This window comes from Drosophila nasuta, chromosome 3, assembly GCF_023558535.2.
Source record: "Drosophila nasuta strain 15112-1781.00 chromosome 3, ASM2355853v1, whole genome shotgun sequence".
Classification (NCBI taxonomy): domain Eukaryota; kingdom Metazoa; phylum Arthropoda; class Insecta; order Diptera; family Drosophilidae; genus Drosophila; species Drosophila nasuta.
Window position 1 is genome coordinate 26,892,447 of NC_083457.1, and position 21,448 is coordinate 26,913,894.

Here is a 21,448-nt window from a genome sequence, read left to right on the forward strand (position 1 = left end):
TATTACACCTTTGCTTAGAAACGTGTTTCTAAATATTGATACTTTCTTTTTTTGTTTTAAACTTCATCGTGCTAAAGATAGCTTCGAGTTCCTATTTCAATTAGATTTTACTCGTCTGTCATAGCACGGTCGTAATTAGTTAACCAAGTCATAATAGATGCGAAGAGGGGCAAAGAGTGCATGACTAATGGATGAACATATTAGATTCGATCATTTATCAAATTACTGCCCCCAAAATAATAAAGAGAGTTGTGTGTATAAATTCATTAAATTTGCGACTCGTGCATGCTCTAGTTTAATTTGGTTATACTAAAAATAACAAATGAATATCAACTAAATAACAAATAACACAGGAAAGCCAATGTTAAGCATTTGTAGAGGTATTTTTAACTTATTTGCCGATCACTTCAGCCACAGCTGATTTCACATTGGGATATTTGAATTGGAATCCCGAGGAGAGAGTTCTCTTCGGTTCGATCTTGGCTCCTTCCAACACCAAGGCAGCGCGCTCCTCACCAAAGATGGTTTTCACCACAAACTCAGGCACGTTGAAGAGGCAGGGGCGATTGATTGCTGATGCAAAGGCCTAAAAAATAATGTATACAGATTAAAGCCATTAGCATGTAAGAAATCTAAGGGAAATCATTACTATAACATATTTTTTACTATGTAATTATAAGTTTTGTATAATTTCATTTCTTAACATTTTCTTATAGATTCAAAGGTAAAGAATTTCGCCACACTTTAGCTGAGTGTTAGAATATTAAGAAGGCCAATTGGGCAGACAAATGGATATGGCTAAATGAATTTTTCAATTTAGATTTCGACAAACTTATAGTATTAAGGAGTCATACTTTTCCCCAAAACGAAAGTTCTAAAAACGCTAACGTACCTGGGAGAATCCTTTGTTGCTAACTATCTCAGGTGCCACGCCATTAAATATGCCCGTTTTGCAATTCTCAATTATGTACTGGATGAGAGCACACAGATCGTGCATGTGTATCCAAGGCATTATCTGCTGTCCAGTGCCCATGGGGCCACCTAATCCTAGCTTAAATGGTAGCCAAATTCCTTTGATCAGTCCTCCGTCTCGCCCCACAACAGCACCAGTGCGTACTATGGCCTGAGAAAAATTGAATAACGTTAAACACAACTATAGGCAAGTATTGATGTACTCACTGATTTACTTGATGGCTCCGTGCTGTCGCCAGTGCGAGCTGCTTCCTCCCATGCCAGACACAAGCGGGACATGTAGTCGTAATCCTCGCCTTTGTCATCCTCAGTGTACACCTTAGTATCCGATGGTCGATACAAACTAACGCCACAGAGGTTGACAAACGATGTCACCTGTGGAGATGCATTGGCGGCATTGCACAACGTTTTTGCCGAGTTCACACGCGAGTTCCAAACATTCTGCTTGAAGCCAGGCGTCCAACGGCGGCTCGGGTCCAGCACATTCTGGCCAGTGGCATTGACCACCGAGTTGACTGTGCTTGGTAGACCATTCTTTTCGATTTCGTGCCAGGTGATGCGTTTCACGCCGGGCATGCGGGAAACGACGGTTACTTCATAGCCTCTTTGGGTCAAATGTTTGGCCAGATGACTACCAATAAAACCAGTGCCGCCACCTATCAAGGAGGACCACTAATATTATTATTATTCAATTATTCCATACTGCGGGCTTAGTTAAAACGTACCTATTAGAGTGTGCTTAGACATTTAGCAGCAGCTACTATTTTGTTATGTTATCCAAACTCTTGTTGTTTTATAAGTTCTCCGTCTTCCTCTTGTTTACGAAAATGCTCGTGCTGCCAACTTGCGCCAAAGCAACAAGTTTCTATTTGTCTGGTAACGCTTCCCAAATACTGTAGAGCTTTTCAACACTGCTTCAGAAATTCAAAAGCTGCGCGGTAAAGTTCGTATTAAATAAATTAGTAGCTGGAAGGGCGAACAGCCGCTTGGACAAGTTGTGTCGTAAAATTTTAGTGACATCCAGCCGAATCAATGGACTTAAAAGGTTGATCGACCATTGCGGTTGCCAGTGTCAATGCGAAGTGGCTTTTAAATTTTGCGATAAGCCGGTGGAAATAAAGAGCGTGCACTAAACTCTTATCTGACTGAGCGTGGAGCGCTTAAAGTGCGACAAGCCACAAGGGGCATGCCACACAGACGGCTGGCAGTAAAAGTGCCAGCTATGCACAAAATGCTAGTCTTGCTCGCTTTCTTTGCAACACACACGCATGGTTAATGGCGAAGTGGCAGAGGAAAGCAGCAGGCAGCCGGCAGCACTGCAAGGAGTGGTGGCAGAAGCCAAGTTCAAGTGCAACAGACATCATCCTTGCTGTTGTTGGTTTTGTGCGATGTTTTGTTTTCGGACCAAGTCATTGGAAACTCATTTGCATACACATTGCCAGTATTAACCGACGCCAAGGCAAGGAGACCAAAGAGGTCGTTGTTGTAAGGGGTTGACAGTTGTCTCGACGCGACCCAACTTCCATATGTATGTATATGCTTGCCAGCGGGTGTATAACTGTGTTGGGCGTGCTCTGTGCTCTGACTATGGCGTTAGCCATGTGCCGCCGCCTTTTGTGCAGTCAAATTTTATGCCTTTGAAGCGTTAGAAGAATTTGCATTAATCGCAGCAATTATTGCGCTTCATTGAGTGAAAATGAAATAAAACGCCAGCCATAATTATAGCGTCTGCGCCATTTTATCTATGCCTTGCCATCAGCTGGCGACCACGTTTACGTCCAAAAAAATAAACTGAATAATTCTATAAGTGAGCGTGCAATGTACATAAAAGGAAATAATGAGAGAGAAAGAAACAGACAACGGAAGCTGCATATTCAACGCAAGCCTAAAGCTTTAATACTTAACTAACACTTTAAGGTGCCGACAATAAATCGATAACTATGTTGCTTTCAGCTACCACACTAACAAAATCGATTTATGCTGCAATTATCGTTTTTAAATAGTTTTAAATATGCAACTTTTGTATGTGCTTCTCTCTTCTGGCAAGGGTTTGCGTAAAAGTGAAAAACTTTCTAGACAAAAGAAAATATGATTTGCCGAATGCAAATACTGTCAAAGCATGAAGTATGAAACTAACACTGATAGCAGCAGCAACGTCAGAATCTCTATAGAACTGAGAGTGGCATCAACTCAGTCAGTTTCGAATGAAACTCAAAACTTTTCTTGCTTTTGTGTGTGCACTTCAGTAGCCAGTTTTGGGATGCGTGCTGCTGACGCTGTTGGTCTGTTGTTGGGCTGCTGTTTGAGTTGCACTTCCGGTTGGCGATGCTGTGATGCCAATACAAGTGGAAGTACAATTTACAGACTGTCTCCCAACTTATGCTGCAGTGTAAATACCCGTTTGGACGTGTGTGTGTGTGTGTGCGTGTGTGTGTTTGGCCGATGACAAACTTCTTTGTTTGCCCCTTTAAATGACAGACTGCTAGCAACAGCAGCAGCTCGCCTCTCGTCAGTCGCCACATCGTAAAGTTGCAAAGTCAATGGCACAATGTGGCCAACACCAACAACATGCGGATATATATGCACATATTCATACTTGCAAATAACTCCTAGTGCTGCAATTCAAACTCCAAGAGCGACTGCAGCTGCATCTAAATCTAATAAATGCAATGGATTCCTCTATTGTTGACTTGATTTGCGCAACTTGCTCGTTGCAAGTTGCTGTTGACATGTGGGCGGCAGTTGCAGCTTCCAAAATCTGCGAATGGAGCCACTAGGGATATGAATTCAGTGTGTGTGGCTTCACAGTGCCGACTAACAGTATTCGCATTAAATGTCTGTTAATGAAACTATAATACAATATATCACATTCCAATTTGAGGAGTGGTAAATAAGTAAATATATAAGCAATCATGCTCTGGTCAGACAGGACTTTATTTGAATTAGATGAATCTTTCAAGCTTCGAAATAAGTTAAATATATTTTATTCTCTTTACATTGTTTTTTACATAACAAAGTTCAGTTTTTGCTTTATCTTAAAACTTACTCTTTAAGCTGCACTTTTTGTAAAAGTTTCAATGACTTTTTAAAAACTAAATTTCTTTTAGTTTGGACTGTAGCATTGCAGTTTGCTGGCACTGTGCATTCACACACGAGTTTGACAGTTTTATGTGCCGCTGTTGCGTTTCTTGCGGTTGTGTCTGTGGGGGATCAACATTCACAACTCCCAGCTCTCAGCTCACAGCTCCAACTATGTCTTCGGCTCCCCTGGCTGTTGACATCAGCTACGTTGTGGCAATGCGGCTGCTGTCCAGTTGCACTTTTTCGACAGTTGTCTGCATTGCGAATGATGATGATGAGGGGGAGCTCTCGTCCCTTGACACATACGCATATAAAGCTTAATTCTGTCACTATTACGATATTGGGTGAGGCGACTAACAAGTTATGCATGTGTTTTTGCGGTTTCAGACCTTTGCTGACTCGTGAATTCCTCAGCAAACGTGGAGAAAAAAAAAAGAGAGTTGGCTTTTGGCTTTAAGAACTGCAAGTAAGTGCAAATAAAAGCCATTGATGCATGTAAAATGTGGCCAAATAGCTGGAAAACTAATTTGCAGATAACAAAGTGTTGTTTGACGTTGACTCTGTTTCCCTCTTAGTTTGCTGCAAGCAAGGGTTAGATGACTTTTCACCCACAATCCACGATAATTGAATTTACCGTATATCACATGCCACTTTCCACCACTTAAATGTGCCACAAACAGACAGGTCACCTTGGTGGCACAAGACATGATGAGCTGCTGACTACCAAAAGTGCCACATTCGATGACGTCGTTTTTGATTGTTGTTGTATGTTTTTGCGACTTCTCTTCTTTTGCTGTGCTGGGCGCTTTTAAAGCAAAGTTCAAAAGCATCATAAACAATCTGTGTGGGGCTGAAAACATATCGCGCAGACAATTTGTCTGCCATAAGACCGAGAAACTGGGTCAGACTGAACGGCGACGTCAGACAACCGAGCAGCCAAGATGCCGTCGCCATCGGAGTTGTTGTTGTTGTCGTCGTGGTGGTCGCAAAGTCATTCCCCAAGTCAGCCACATTCGCAATCGCATTCACAATTCGCATGCTATCGATGAGTTCTTCAAGAGTGTTGAGCGCTGATTGCTGAGGTAAACAACTGGAGTCTGTAACACAGACTGGAGTCGACGCCAAGGAAGTCGCCATGTGGGTCAAATGTCGAGCGCGCGCTCGCTCTCCAGCCAAAAAACAATTTGTCACATTAATTTTAACAACCTTTTCGCTTATTTTTTGCTGCTGCAACGAAATGCGCATTAACGTGCTATAGGGCAAAAATATGCTGCGGTGTCTGCAGCATTTACATCCGCATCTGCATCCGCATCCTGTGTGCACTAATGATCTGGCGGCTACTTTTGCACACACAACAACAACTAAATGCATAACAACCAGCATTTTCTTGTGCTAAAATTAGAAACCAAGGAAATTATGGAACTCGAACTTGTTTATGCTCTGGCTGTTGTGCTCCTCATCATCAGCAAACGACTTCATTTGTGGCACTTCAAAGTGACGACGAGTCGTCAGCCCGCTCGCTTAATGGGATTGGCAACAAAAGGGCGATGAGATGGCGGTGTATGGCATGGCATGGCATGGCTTTTGGCCAAACGGCTGAGCGGATGCAGTCGACAACAGATTTAAAGGATCTCCCAGTCTGACAGTTTGCAATTGCGATCAGTTACGCTGCTGCTGATCAAAGACTTCTTAAGAAGTTCAGGATTTTCAATTGGGGAAGCTAGTCTAATTTGCTTTCGAATTTGCAATGCTTTAAGTTGATACCAAACTAAACATTTTTAAGACAATTTCATTCACTTCTTATTTGGATCTTAATTAATGACATGATCATTTTTAAATTGCTATTAAATTAAACAACTTTTGAATTTTACCTTTAAAAAGGAACATCTTATTCAAACCGTAATTAATCACATGATTATTTTGTATTTAGAATTTGAAATTATTATCAAATTAATCATTTTTCATTTTAAGGTACTAATAAAAACTAACATCTCATTTACATACATACTCATTACATACGTAAATCGTATTTAATGACATGATTAATTTGTATTTGCAATTCAACAGTGTTGCCACACATTTACAGCAAGCTCAGAAAAACGATTAATTGCCAAAAGTTATCGATATACAAATGTGATACACAGCAAGCTAAATATTTTGAAGAGCTTTCTAAACATAATTAATGTAAATATGAAGCTTTGATTAATTGTAAAACGTTTTGATGCAAAGTGAAATGCTTCGATTGAAGAAGAAAAAAAAGAAGAATTTTCAATCAATGTTTTCACTCATGCGGCACAATGGTTAATGAATGCACGTTTAACAATTAACTTAAGCGCAAAGCAATTTCCTCATTACTATTCATGACTCATGGCATTCACAATACCCAACACAACACAACACAACACCGCACAGCTTTTCAAGTGCACCCAATCGTGCACTGGCCTGGCCAACTCACCTACTTTCCAAGTGCTAAGCGGCAAACTTGTTAACCATCAATATCGTTAACCATATGAACATGAACGCTGCAAGTTGCAACCGCCTCAGAAACAGCAGCAGAAGCAGCATCGCATCACATCAAAAAAAAAAAAGAAAAAGAAATGAGTTGCATCGACTGGTGTATGTTCTTTATTTTATTATTTTACAATTTACTTTTTAAAATTTTAATTAAAAAAAATCTTTTTCAATCATCCATTAATTTCCGAATTATTTTCAATATACAATAGGTTGACCACAAAAAAAAAGGAATACCCCATTGCATTTATATCACATTTTTATTATCAAATCTCTAATCTAATTTTAAAATATTTGCTCTTTATTATTATTGCTGCTAAGTAAACAAAGATGACTTTAATTTACACAAATTGCTGATTCGTTATCAACAGATAATCGGAATGTCACTTGGCTGACATCCATGCATTTATTATAAGCAACTTAACTATGTTCTCAAGTTGCCACGTTGCAAATTGTTAATAGTCTTTACGATGAGCTGGCCAAGGAATAAACTGTTAGCCTGGTTATCATACTTTTTCGCTTTCACTGGTTCTAGCAAGTTCTACTATGACATGGACATCGGGCAATTAAGAAGGTCGCGATTTCTGTGCTATTATTCGGTTTTTGTAAACTTCCTAGGACTGTGTATACATTTTTTTTCTATATATTCAACTTATGAATATAATCATATACATGATATTCCCAGTAACTTTATACCTCTTTTCAGTTTTATCAATAGTTATCAATTTCTCGGATTGTTTTTCATATACGTAGACTTGGTTCAGTTTCATCAAATTGAAATTGTTAAATTATATCGCGAAGTGCAGAAAATTCTGAAATATTTTGCCAATTGCAATTATAAAAAACTAGAAAAACTGTATCTTTGGCGAGATGTGTCAATCGCCATATTGAATGCCATAACTATGGTCATTTGGGATGGCACCGTGCACTTTAAATTTTTCAGAGTGCATAAGCTTTGGTACTCAGTGATTGGAAATGCCGCCTATATTTTTGGAATATGTATGCTCTGGAACATTAGGCGATGCTTTTGCTATGTGCTAAGTTGGCTGGAGGATTTGGAGCATCGCTGCTTAGAGTACAAAGAGTTACGACGTCTGCAACGAATTCATCAGCAATTGATTAATGCAACCAAGACATTTTCATCGATTTATAGCCATATTATATTCTTCTTTCTGATGCGTACTTCGTATTTTTGTATGATATCTTTATATTTTACCATACGCATCTATTATTCAAATCCCCGAATGCATGTGGGTCTCAAATATCAGTTACTAACGCCATTGTTGTGCATCAACGGCATGATATTGCTATTTACACTGGGAAGCGCCACAGGACGAATGGAGAAATTTTCAAAGGAAACTAAGGATATTTTGCGTCGCTCATGTACTCAACATGAATTGCTGGAACGAAGTGTAAGTAATTGTAATGAAGTATAAGATATCCTTAGATTAAAACTATGTCTTACAGAACTCTTTGCTGGGCTTGCATCTCAGCTTGGAGAGGACAGATGTTCGTCTCTATGGACAGGTGACCATTAATCGTCGGCTATGCTTCACCTTTCTCTCGCAAATTCTACTCTATGTGATCTGTATGATTCAAGAAGATTTTAACATTATATGGCACTAACTACAATCTTAATCAATGTGTTGCGTAGACTTGAAGTTAGAGTATGGCGCATAGTGAATGGGTAAGTGAGCTTAAGCCTTTCGCGTGGAGCACCTGCTGCAGACTACTCATGAAACTAAAAGTACAACTGGCCAGCGGCGATATCGATTTGGATATGGATACAGCCATTTCATTGATTGCTCCTGGCGCTTGCCATTCAATTGTGAGCAAACTAGACGAACTACTTTTACCTACTTGCCAACTACTGAACAAAAGATGTTGAACGAAGAGTAAAAGTGGCTTGAAATTAAGTGTGCATAATCTAGAGAGATGCCTTATGGATATAAATTCTATTTAAAGTTAAAGTATCTACGAGATGCAGAAGTATCTTTCAGATGTTGCCTGCGTCATCAATCATTTGCTCTGGCTGAAACGTGGCAATTGCAGCTGGAGAACAGACATGTCATGGACTAGACAGAGCGTAGTTAAGCAGTAGAAAGAGAACTTTGAGTAGTCGGCATCGTTATCAAATCGTGCTAATTGCTCTGCAGCTGCAGAGAAGCTTTCAGACATGTCCCGACGCATTTAGCCAACTTTAGACAGCTGGCTGGTAGACTTGGCTGACAACTCGTCTTGTAATCCTTGTAAAATTTACTTTAATTATTTAACAATGTTTATTACATGGAAAATGACAAAACGCGACTTGCGTGCCGTCGTCGTGTGGCAGCTGAAAAGGACCTGAAAAAGGAGCTGAAAATCGAGTGAATATTTCACACCTGCTGCGCTGCGCCTGCGCTACAATTATTGGCAACGAAATGTAATAAATACAATAAACTGGAATGCCGGGTTAAATTAATTAGGCTTTTAATATTTATGCTTTTGATGGGCGCCCTAGAAACGCATTCAAACGGTATGCTCAAGTTATGAATATGAAAAGTTAGGCTAACTTTAGGGGTTGCTTAAAGTTCCCTTACAGTTTTGTATCTCAATTAAGTTGTAGATATTCAGAACCAGGGAAGATTCACTCGCTTATAATACTCTTAGCATTAATATTTAAATATATATTTTCTTAAAGGTGCAGGTATAACTTAGTTGAGAGCGCAGCTTTAACGCTGCTGTTATGATTTGCATTTGGCGACGACAAGCAGCTAAAGCGACCAAGGACATGGCCCAGGACTCCATTGCTAGTTTCGTGCGCCACGGCAATTAATAAAACGAAAAGGTGACCGTAAATTTTCCGAGTTGACATTAACTTAGCTGGTGGTGCAAAATGGCCAAGCCAAGCCACGTCGTAGACTGCAAAGGGTGCAGGATAATTATAGGACTAAGCATGTATTATGAATTGTCAACGGCGAGCACAAACTAAAAAAAAAAGGGAAAAGAAAAAAATATATAAATGTCGCCAGACATGAGACAAGTTGGCGACCAGTTTTATGCGCTGAAGGATTCACTTTAACGTAAATCAACTTTCATTTTTATAAAAATGCAGCAATTACAACTACAAGATTAACAGCAACAGGCGGCTGATGGCTGATGTCTGATGGCCTCGAGTCCTGTTCTGACATGGCCTTTTTCATAATGTCAAAGCTCTGCAAACTGAAGTGGATATAGTGCTGTGTGCTGTGTGAAGGGCCATTTTACGATGAGTATTGTGCACATTAAAAGGAATATTTTGATGAGCTTTGAATGTGAATGAGCTACGGCGAATGAATATGCAAGCACACACTCACACACACACAGAGTAACCCAATTCCTCAGGCGATTGCCGCAATCACAACGTAGAATTTCCCATCATCAGCAAAATTTGCCAATGCTCGTGAAGTTTTCATGGGATTTTCGCATAAACAAAAACATTTTGGCACACTTAATGTTCAACAATGCAAATCTGCGCAAATATTGGATACCCAAGAACAACAACAACAAGAAGGGGAGTACCAAAGAGATCACAATCCAAATACGAGTGCTCTTTTGACTGGCGTATTGATGTCAGCGGTTGAGGATTATGCATTATGACGCTGTCATTTTGTTTTTTGTTGTTGTTTTTTTGCGGTTTGCGTTTTGCATTTCTCAGGGACTTATCGGAGTTCTGTGTTGCCTACACATCTTTTGGTGGACTGACTGTCAGATTGGCAGCTGAGCTCAGAGCATGAAAGAGAGAAAAAAGATATTTACTTTCACCATAACAACAGCAGCAGCAGCAACTTCATTGTTATCGGTGAACAACAATCGGGAGTCGGGCAATTGGGTTTCTGCAACTGCCAGCATAAAAATTAGTGAGCCGTAAAGAGAGTTAATACGAGTACTCCATGGCGATTGCAAATGCAATCAGATACAAGGCAATCATAACAAATTGTTAAAGGGTATCAATTGCCATCGACAGTCGCTCAGCTGGACGGATTTCTTTTATTCACTTGTGTGTTCGTTTGGTGCAAAAAGTGAAATGTGGCTAATCAAGACGCAATGCAAGTCAAAGTTATATGAATTATGCGCCAGATATGCAACGAGCCGCACATCCGCATCCCCCCGCTTACCGTTCCCCTTCCCATTTCCATTACGTTTTCCATAGTCAGACATGGCACACTTCCAACGGTGACTCGGTTGCGACATAATTAAAACGCAACATAAATAAACTCAAGCGATGATGAATTGGCCAGCTGGGCAGCGAGGAGACATCGCTCGTAGTCGACGTCGGAAATGTGCGTTAATCCAATTAAATGCGCAATTTGCATGTGCAACAACAGCAACAATGAGAGGCAACCTCGAAACGTTATTAATTAAAATTGGAAGCGCTGAGTGCAATTAACATTAATTTAATACAACAAATAGAGGCAGGCATTGGACTTGGAAATGCTTTTGGTAATTGCCAATTGGGAGCAGCCATTATGCAGCTGCTGCTGCAAGTGCATCGTGCCACATGCCACATGCCACACGCATTCGCTTAGCACAGCACTCGAGGCTCGAGTCTCGACAATTTGGGGCAATGTCCTGCCCTGTCAGCGAGTTTGTTTTGGCTGCTTCGCTGCATGTTTGTTTTGTTGTGTTGTGTTGTTTGGTCTGTTGTTTAGGTTGTTCAACCCGCTGGCCGTATTTCTTGTGCCACAGCAGCAACAGCAGCTGCTGCCTACGTACATACTATTATACTCCTCTGTATGTGGCACACAACAAGTCTTCTCGCCGTCCTTCGTCCTTCTGCTTTCTTTCCTTCCAAGTCCGGGTCACACGCCAGCAGCCATTTAAAAAGGCATTCAAAGTCGTTCCTCTCCAGCGAGAACGGAACAAATCAAAGCCAACGGCAACAGCAACTCCAGCGGCGCCACGTGCCGCACGATGATAACATGGAAATCCTTGCAAAATAAAGTGCAGTGTAATGTGCCCATTCTACATACTCAAGCTGCACTGAGAGAAGTCAAGATGGTGCTTCATTTATGCTTTCACCTTATCTTATTTGCTTTGGTTGACAATCTGGTATATTTTGAACCTAATAGTATATCGATAGTCTTTGGAATACTTTAGGAGTTTATCAGTATATTAATTCGCTTTATTTCTAGCATTTATAGAAAATGGATTTGCTTTTATAGAAAATGGTTGGTTAATTAGACTCATTTATTTGTTATTTTTATTTTAGATAAAAAAAATTGATTTAAGATAATATTACAAACTAATAGAGCAGCTATAGAAATATTATATTAATAATTCTAAAGCAATTTCCTTTAAGATGTAAGGTTTCAATTCTTATGTATTTTGCCAATCTTATATCATTAACATAAAAAAAAAAGGCAAAATGAAGTATACGACACATAAAACAATTATTGTGTGACGAATTTTCTACAAATTAACTGACCTAACATAAATATGCCTTATTCATGAAATATTTATTTGAATTGCAATATGGTGCTCATAAATTTCTGCCAGTGTACGTACATACTCGTAAAGTACAAAGTAGAGTGTCTCAGTTCCCTGGGGAGCGATTTCGGACAGCAGCAAGGCCCATAACATAACATGAGCCATCATTTAGACACTGTGAAAGTAGTAAGAGGCGAGCAGTGTGGTTAAACTTGCGATGAGGGGCAGCTGTGGCAGTCAGAAGGGGGAATGGGGGCAGAGTAACATTTTGAAATTTTAACTTGTACAATTTGCATGAGCCGCAAGTAAAAGTAAAAACGATACTTTTGCCTCTAAACACCGAACTTTGGTCATAAAGCAGCAGCAACAACAAACAAGTAAAACGGGCGCAGACAAAACACATGCCACAAGCGGTGGCAACAACGCTCACAACTCGAAGAAGAAGAGCGCCAACAACAATACGAATAAAGGAATAATAAGCACGCGTCCTTTGTGTCCTGGCCACGACACATATTCGGGCAAAATGTTACCATTCTCTCGATGTCCCTGTCGTTGTGTTGTCGTCGTTGTCTGACTGTCGTCTAAGCTGACAACAACGCAAACAGACACGGACACGTGCAACACCCCCTCCCCACACCCGCTAGAGGGGGGCAGCATCGAACGTTTAAGGGGGAGAGAGAGAGAAAGAGAGACAGTGGAGAAGTGTTTGCATGTGTTAATGATGGATTGTTTACAAGAATTTGAGTCCTTTGGAAACGGTTTCTAATAGCTGCTGAATGCCCCTTGTCCTCTGCTCCCTTAACTCCCTCCACAACCAGGTTGCAGGGCTTCTTTTGGTGGCGACACCCTTTACATCTGCAAATTTGCATAAGCAAGTAGTCGAGTACTCGTGTATTCGTATTCGATTATTTTTGCCCCATTCAGTTTCACCTTCAGTTCGAACTTTGAATATGGCCATTTCCGCCATTTAACCAGAATTGTTGCCTCGCTGCTTGCGGTCCTTTTTTTTTGTTGGGCACGTGATTTCATTGCGACAATTAATTTTGTGCAGCTCATTAAACATATTTTCCAAAATGGCAAAAGGGGCTGCTCCGGTCTGGCTTTAAAGGATTCGTCTGCTACGCAATACACTCAAAAAATCTCCATTTTGCCTTTATGTGGCAACAAATTGAAGTTAATGGCTTGGGATGGGGCGGGCGATATTCAATGGCCCCAGTTGCCCTTTATAAAAGTTAATGACGCCGCCAGATAGCTAATATGCGCACGATTTGTGAGTTTGGGTTAACGCTTTAGGCCAGTTGAGTTGCCATTTTACTACGCAGCCATTGCCAGACAATGCCAGGAAATGATGTTTACAATGAACTCAAAATATGTCGGAGCATAAGCAGGTGAGTCGATTGCAACTATAAATTAAACTATGCTTTGAGAGCCCGACACAACAAGATGGCAACCCACGATACCGAGTGGAGAAAGTGCCCAAGGGCAGCTCGAAGTTCAATAAATTATGGCACTCGAATAGTTTGAATAGGTGTGAGTAAGTTTGCTACTTGCCTAGGATAATAATGTGTGCTTTGATGGCAGCGATAACAGAGTTGCGACGGTTTACAACAGTGCCCCTAAAATGGAGTTTCACTGTAAATGTACTGAAGTAGTACCACTAACCATATAATACTTACATAGTAGATACATTAGAACTTCTAATCGAAGTTTTTACAGTTTTAGATGAGCAATCTCAGATAGGAATGTAAGACCATTAGGTAAGCGAAGCTACGACATATACTAGTATATACCAAAAACAAACGAGATAATAATGTTATTAATTCTTAAATATAAATGTCAATGAAATGTTCATCGTTCCGTTTGTTCATAAAAAAATCACACCTAGATCTATCAAGTCTGATGACAAGTCAAAATGAAGTTGAAATAATATTCTAAAATATCTCAGATACCATTGCAAACATAATCTTAGAAAAGTTACCTAGACTATATAATCCCAGAGCTCAGAGTCAGTTCAAATCAAAATATTTAAACTAAAAAGTTAAAAAGCCCAATGGTGTGTGTGTTTTCATCCAAAATCGAGATTTATTCAAATATAATATATCGCTTGGGATGATTTCAGGACAAGATTATGAGGAACAACAATTTGGACTGAATCCCTTAGAAAGCTATACAGAATATAAATGGGATACGCGATGCGAATTGTTGTTTCTATGGCCGATATTGACAATCATCATGCTAATGTTATTTGTCGCAAGTTTTTTCTTTGCAATAAATGCCTCAATGATGTGGAAGAAACTAATGTGGAAGAATTGGCAAGTCCAAGGGCGTAGCAATAGAAGAAATAATGAATACGGTGATGTACTTTATTGTATGGGTCCAAGAAATAAAATCGATCAAGAAGTCGTTAAAGAAGTCAATCAAAATGCCGATCCAGAAGTCGATCTAAAAGGCAATCTATATATAGACGCCTTACAAAAAAAGATTCCGCAATCTAAGGCCATCACTACAGATGAGCAATTACTGATTGATACTGAAAACCTCAATAACTTGATGAGATGCCTAAATATAGCCGATAATTCAGTTTCTGATGATTCAAACACAAATAATTTAATTAATGAGGTATTGCCCATTGATAATGATATTTATGCTAAAAAAGATGACGTTTCAAATATACAGGAAGAAGATATAACATATCTCAGTGCAGAGCGTGAAGACCAAAATAAAGACAACTCGATCTCGATCCAGCCAAATCTAATCATTATTAACAACATATTCTCTAACACAGATAATACAAAGGCTCTCAAAATTACTGACGGATTAATGAATTATAAAGACATAAATAAGTTGGTTGCGCAACAGATAAAAAGTTGTGCTAAATCCTTAACTGAAAATAAAAATACCTTGCAAGTAAACGAATTATTCGTGAATAAATCCTTAATTCAGAATTCAGAATCAGATCCAGAAATCGTAATGAAAATATCTAACCAATCACACTATGGACAATCGGTGTTTAGACCAGCGAAAGATTGGTCATCGGGTAAGTTGGTAAGCCCCAATAAATTAGATGGGAATAAAACAATACTAACCCTTGCAGGAGATTCACAAGAAAACAATGCTCGCAAGATTCTCAAATCGTCGCAATCTGATGGTACATTTGACATCGATTTGGCGATAAATGATAACTTATCTTCGACCAGTTCGCAAATATTTAGAGCTTCACGCTACAACGATTCGTCTAACGATTCGAAGTCGTCACATAGTGATAATTGCTTGATTGACTCTGATATTTTCAAGATTCCAGAAAAGAGTGTCGAATTGTTCGTGAATAAATCCTTGATTCAGAATTCAGAATCAGATCCAGAAATGGTAATGAAAATATCTAACCAATCAAACTATGGACAATCGGTGTTTAGCCCAAAAGAAGATTTTTCATCGGATAAGTTACTAAGCCCCTATAAATTAGATGGGAATGAAACAATATTAACGCTTGCAGGAGATGCACAAGAAAACAATGCTCGCAAGATTATCAAATCGTCGCAATCTGATGGTACATTTGACATCGATTTGGCTATTAATGATAACTTATCTTCGACCAGTTCGCAAATATTTAGAGCTTCACGCTACAACGATTCGTCTAACGATTCGAAGTCGTCACTTAGTGGTAATTGCTTGATTGACTCTGATATTTTCAAGATTCCAGAAAATACTTCAGAAAAGAGTGTCGATTTTATAGATATTGCTGATGAAGACTTCCATCCCAATATCCCAGAGAAGCGGGAAGCTGAAAATGGCCCCGATGAAATAGTTGAAGTCGTACTTTATGATCCCGATGGCAATCCGGTTATCGTCAATTTTAGAGTCTTGAGTGATGTATAAGAGAATTGATACTTAAATCTCTATAAGAGAATTGATAGTCATTCAAACTCTAAAACTCTACGGCTTAAAGAATTTTTTAAATATTGTAGATCGAAACGTGGTTTAATAGAAAATGTTTGGAGCTTAAATTGTTATATATTTCTAATATTTATAGATATATTGGATATGTCCATTTAGACATTTTTTAAGCTTATATGTATTATATTATGTCATTAATCCATATTTATGTAAGCTTGTTAATTCAAAATTCGACAAATGTCAGAAAAGCCGACGATCGGTCGGATATTTGATATATTATATTATATATATATATATATAGTACATTTGAATCGAATCCATTTCCACTCTATTTTATTTTATACAGTGTTCAAAAACACTTAAAAAAGATATATCAAAACATTTTCAGGGAACAGTCGGTTTATTTTTTATTCTGCACAATTTTCTTGTACAAACGTATTACAGCAACAACGATTTAAGTCGTACAATGAATAAGGCAGATAATGATATGGAGGCAGCATCTTCATCGTCTAGTTATGGAAGCGATGGTTTGCTGCTGTTAATTTATCGAGTTAACGCTCTGCAGTTATCAAGCGCTTTGCTGCGATAGAGCAACACTGATCAACTGCCAAATTAATCGAACTCAAGCTTTTCAGTTATCGGAGTGTAATATACACATTACAACGTGCGATTTGAGTCGAAAAATAAGGCCGAGAATGATGTGGAGGCAGTATGTTCATTATCCAACTAATGCATTTATGGCTTGCTATAACGGATATAAATTGATCGAAATTGCGCTTTGCATTTATCGAGTGCTTTGCTGCAATAGAGCAACACTGATGAAGTGTCAAATTAAACGAACGAAAGCTTAGCAGTTATCTAAGTGCAGTATTGGCATTGCAACTTGTAATTTCAATAGAAAAATGGATAAGGCAGACAATGATGTAGAGGCAGCATCTTCATCGTCCAACGATGACAGCGAAGAAGATGCCGATGCGGACATTGAGGAAAGTCCCCGTGGACGCAAAAGTGTTAGCTCCATCATCGAGATGGCCATAAAAACCGAACAAGAAGCGTCCAAGGCCAACAACATCAACAAGGCCAAAACCCAAAAAGAGGATGAGCAAAAGGCGCAGGGTAAGTGAATTCGTAGTCTGTTCCGAATCTTAAATCTCAGCTGAATTCTTGTGCCTTCTACTCCATCTATAGAGTTAAGTCGTCTGCCGCCGCCTGCTTTGGCCATCTACTTGGAAGAGCTGGAAGCGGAGCTTTATGAGCTCAGCCAGCGTGAGGCGAGGGAGTTGTCACGGAGCAAACAGTTGCGCATCTTTGGCAGCAATCGACGACGTCCCAGCAAGTAGTAGTGGACATGTAAATCAGCTTAGCGTGTGTGTTTGAATGATATCAAATAAATGGCCATCAATGAAAGTGAATGCGAATGTGTAACTCGCAGCGAACGAAGTCAACGTTTCTAAGTAGCAAATCCGCTTAGAGGGCTTAATTTCCTGGCTCGGACATGAAGCATGGACAGCGTGTCTATTTGGCCAAACGGACATTACACATCCGCCAGCAAGTCGCGTCGGCTTTGGGTCTTATTTAATGGCTATGGTCGTCGTCGTCGTCGTTGGTCTCTTGGCTCTAGTATCTCATGTGTGTTGGCATTTGACCAGTGTGGAAAGAGGAAAGTAAGGAGCCATTGCCCCCTCGTGTTGGATGTTTTTTGGGCTTAGTGCTGTGTTTGCTTTTGTCTTCCTGTTTTCGGCCATCCCATCGATCCCTATAGCATTCCCATTAGTAACTCAATTCAACGCAAATAGCAGCAACTTTATTACATGGATTTGTGCTAATTTTCCATTTCCTGATTTCACATTCCTCTCTCTCGCCTGGGGAATTGCAGCTAGAAGTTGGTGACTCCAACAGCGAGACGATGTGTTGTTAAGTTGATTAAATTTCACGCGATTTGATTCGATTTTCAACGAAGTGAGACCACAGCTCTAAATGCATCAACTCTCCATTATGCAAAATAAATACGTCTTTCTCGCTTCTCCGTATCATTTATCAATCCCCCCAAAAAAAGGAACTCCACTCCGTGCTGAGTTGTGTTTGGATTTGGGGTTGTCCTGTTTACATCCTTGCTAACCCTTTGTGGCGGTTTTGTTTAGGTGAATGCAGTCCGGGAGTGGTTGTCAACTCCTCCAAAAAAAAGCAACGAATGCTGATGGAATGGTTTCGGTGGGTGGTTAGCGGGTGCAAATGGTTGTCATCTTTAAAAGTATTCCTCATCGTCATCCCATCAGCATCATCATCATCAGTTTTGCTTATTTGGGGTTTGTCAAAACATGACATTACCCCAACTCCCAACTACAACACCGACTTCAACATCATAGTCGACTGTCTGACTGTTTTGAATGCAACATGTGTCCAGGATTTGCTTTGTTAATTTCCACGGCGCAATGCCAACCCCCGAAATAAGAGCTGCTCTAAGGGTAAATTGTAACTTGGCCATGTTTTTAAGGGTAACTTTACCTAATAGAATATGCTCATTATGCAAGCCAAATTCCCGCCTCGCCTCGAGATTTCTGAGTGTGTTTCAATGTTCGAGTGCATAACTCAAACTAAATGATTATAAATGAATTCATAATCTAAACATTGTTCTCCAACAACGACAAATATTCAAATCAGAGCCGTGCAAAGGATTTAATTTACTTAAGTGCTCCCCTTGCCTGCCCGTCCGTCCCCCCTCGAAAGGGATTTGTGTCTTCAGCTGCGGTCACCCCAATAATATTTTGGAGTTGTGTTTCGGATGTGTGAGGGGGAGCTGCAAGTGCGCAGTTGGCGTCTCCCAGCGATTGCATTGTTCTCTCACCCAAAACACGAGCTGCAATCCACAGCTACAAGACTTTCTCCCAGCAGCTTGCAACATTTACATTCCCCAATTGCAACACAACTGGTGAGAAAAACTTGAGGAAAAGTCTGCAAGTTGACTAAAGTATACCTTCACCTGATATGAAAGACTTGCTTACCCATAGAGTAACAAATTAGGGAATCCGAGTATAGATAAATACAATACATAAACTATACTATATGGTATATTTAGTATATATACCATATATATACTATACTATATCGTATATTTAATATTTGTCTATCTTTTGTTATAAACTGTTCGATTTCGAAGACCATAAAAGCTAGAACTAAGATTTGTGTTAACAATGCATTTATTAAATGCATAGATACAATTAGTTTTGTATTTTAAAATAGTAACTAAAAATAATGCTAAATACTAAAATACAATTTTTCTAACTTGAAATTGTGCAAATAAAGACTTAGTTCAAATAATCATAAATATAGCTGTGAATATAACTTTGTTTCGAAATTTTGTAAAACCTGATTTAGTTTTAAGAAGAAACTAGACCAAACAGTTATATTGTTTTAAGTTATTCAAGAAATAATTGTATAGGAAAAAAAATCCGTCGTGCTCTAAAAATGAGCAGCATATAATTTATACCTCGAAGTGTGTTGATTATTCCGAATTGCTCAATTATGAGATGGTTGAACTTAACTAGGAATTCTTTCAGTTAAACATACATATATATTAAAGTCAAGACGTAGATGAGAAAAGTAAAATATAACCATTACTTCAGCTAGAGGTGAGGGTATAAATCAACTAATTGCCATTTGATGCTTCATTTCGTGCTATGTTTCCCAGTTCGCAGCTTTCAGGCATAACTCTGACGACCCAACAACACCCAACAACATCCTCAAAGCATGTAGACCTCAATTGTGTGAAAGTATGCGATAGAGTGTGCTTGTATGTGAGTATGATAGAGTGTGTGATTGTGTGTAATTAATGTGTTTGTACTTTATTTACAAGTCGGTGCATGGGAGTTTAGTTTTGGCAGCTGCTTCAGGTGCGCTCTTCTCATATATGCAGCTCATCAGCATTTAATTATAAGACAGCCGAAGGGAGAAGGACAGCAAAAGAGATGGAGAATACAATAAAGAGAGAGAGAGAGAGCGATTACAAGTAGATGCCTAATTATAGTTAATTCAAACTGCCGCACATTGTATGTTAATTTATTTATGTGCAATTTATGCAAATTTTCAGGTAGTTGTTACTGCGTTTTGGAATCTCGACGTGCAACCAACTAATTGCTACACACGCTGTGTGCGGCACATTCATAAATTTTATGAAAATGCTTCGGTTTATGCTTGATGTTGTCTATTTTATGTGCACTGTGCACATTAGCAGCATAAATTGTATCGCAAGTTCATTGCCTGCGTTGCGTTTGCTGTCGCTGCTGCTGCTGCTGTTGTTGCTGATGCGTTCTTCAAGAGCTGCGGACAACGTGGACTCGAAATGGATTCAAAATGCTGTTCCCATTGTCTGTGGCAGACACAAAGAAAGCCAAAGCCAAGTCAAGCCAAGTGTCTGGGTCTTCGACTCCGACAGCAAAAGCAACAGCAACAGCGACAGCGACTGGAGTTCGGGTTCGCTAAACTCCAAAAACTAAACCAAGTTGTTGGCAAACAAACAACAACAACAACATGAACAACAGTGCAGACAAAGCGCCCACGCTGCAGGATAAAGAGACCAAGCTTGTGCATCCTTTCATCTGTTTATCATAAGCTTTCTCTCTTCCTCTATCTCTTTCTCACTCTGCTGAGTTATGCTGTCAAAGGTAAGCAAGTCCTGCGAAGCATATTTGTTGCTGTTGTCAGCCATTTGACATTTTATTATGGACCTTAAGTCTATTCAGTTATTCCATCTGAAGTTTGCCTGAATTTAAACGGCACACTTGGGCGCAATTAGTGCAACTCCTCGACGACGACGACGACGACGTGGATGCCTTGGCATCCACATTGGCATTTCGGACATTGCTCATACGCCGCATAAGCCACGTTTAGAGTGGGCGAAGATTCGCTTTGCAGGTTAAAAAACTCATTAGGCTCGCTCCTCCCGCAGCGGCTGTGGCAGGAAATTAAACGAAATCCTATTAGACGCTCTATTTGCTGCACAGTCTCTGTCTACGTCGCCACACGAAGTAATTTATGTGCACGCATTTTGCTGTGCCACAGCGTGGCAAGTTTGGCGTCGACTCGTCAGCACATTTGTTCGGCCCCGAAAAAAAAACTGAATTCTAATTATGATAGATAGTCGTGTGGCAAGCCATGCGACATGTGGCATGTGGCATGCTGCAGGTGCATTCCGTCACTTGGCCGAGTGTCAACTCGAGAATCAGCTTAATAAAGCAGTCGAAAATAGCCACAGCATAAGCGCTGCATTGCAAGTTGCAACTCCATCGGGGGCGTCGGTTTATCTTTTAACACATTCACTGATCAAAAGGAGACGTGCAAACGCTTTGATTTGGCCACATTTCGTTGTCTGCTAAGCTAGTGCACTTCCGTGTTTTTTGGGGCATGTTGCCACGCTTCCTGTCGCACTGCTGGAGACAAGATTTCTTTTTGTTTTCGCACAAACAAATACGAGTTGCAATTGCAGACTGAGAGACAGCCAAATGTGGTGGAGTATGTTGGCCAATGAAATTTCAGCAGCGCCAAC

At 39.8% G+C, this 21,448-nt stretch overlaps 4 protein-coding genes across 4 annotated transcripts; 3 read left to right on the top strand and 1 right to left on the bottom strand.

Annotated features, from left to right (window-relative positions):
* Positions 1-262: 262 nt before the first annotated feature.
* LOC132791811 (epimerase family protein SDR39U1) lies at positions 263-1,803 on the bottom strand. The gene is made up of 4 exons (XM_060800893.1): positions 1,698-1,803; positions 1,180-1,628; positions 893-1,123; positions 263-586 (listed from the first exon to the last, which is right to left on the bottom strand). The coding sequence occupies exons 1-4, from the start codon at positions 1,717-1,719 to the stop codon at positions 392-394; spliced, it is 897 nt and encodes a 298-aa protein (XP_060656876.1). The 5' UTR covers positions 1,720-1,803; the 3' UTR covers positions 263-391.
* Positions 1,804-7,094: 5,291 nt separating this feature from the next.
* On the top strand, positions 7,095-8,308 carry LOC132791257 (uncharacterized). The gene is made up of 2 exons (XM_060800102.1): positions 7,095-7,976; positions 8,032-8,308. The coding sequence occupies exons 1-2, from the start codon at positions 7,116-7,118 to the stop codon at positions 8,188-8,190; spliced, it is 1,020 nt and encodes a 339-aa protein (XP_060656085.1). The 5' UTR covers positions 7,095-7,115; the 3' UTR covers positions 8,191-8,308.
* A 5,678-nt stretch (positions 8,309-13,986) lies between these two features.
* Positions 13,987-16,195, top strand: LOC132792656 (uncharacterized). Its single transcript, XM_060802095.1, has 2 exons — positions 13,987-15,049; positions 15,506-16,195. The coding sequence occupies exons 1-2, from the start codon at positions 14,122-14,124 to the stop codon at positions 15,886-15,888; spliced, it is 1,311 nt and encodes a 436-aa protein (XP_060658078.1). The 5' UTR covers positions 13,987-14,121; the 3' UTR covers positions 15,889-16,195.
* Positions 16,196-16,706: 511 nt separating this feature from the next.
* Positions 16,707-17,325, top strand: LOC132792657 (uncharacterized). The gene is made up of 2 exons (XM_060802096.1): positions 16,707-17,022; positions 17,095-17,325. The coding sequence occupies exons 1-2, from the start codon at positions 16,809-16,811 to the stop codon at positions 17,244-17,246; spliced, it is 366 nt and encodes a 121-aa protein (XP_060658079.1). The 5' UTR covers positions 16,707-16,808; the 3' UTR covers positions 17,247-17,325.
* The last annotated feature ends 4,123 nt before the right edge of the window (positions 17,326-21,448 follow it).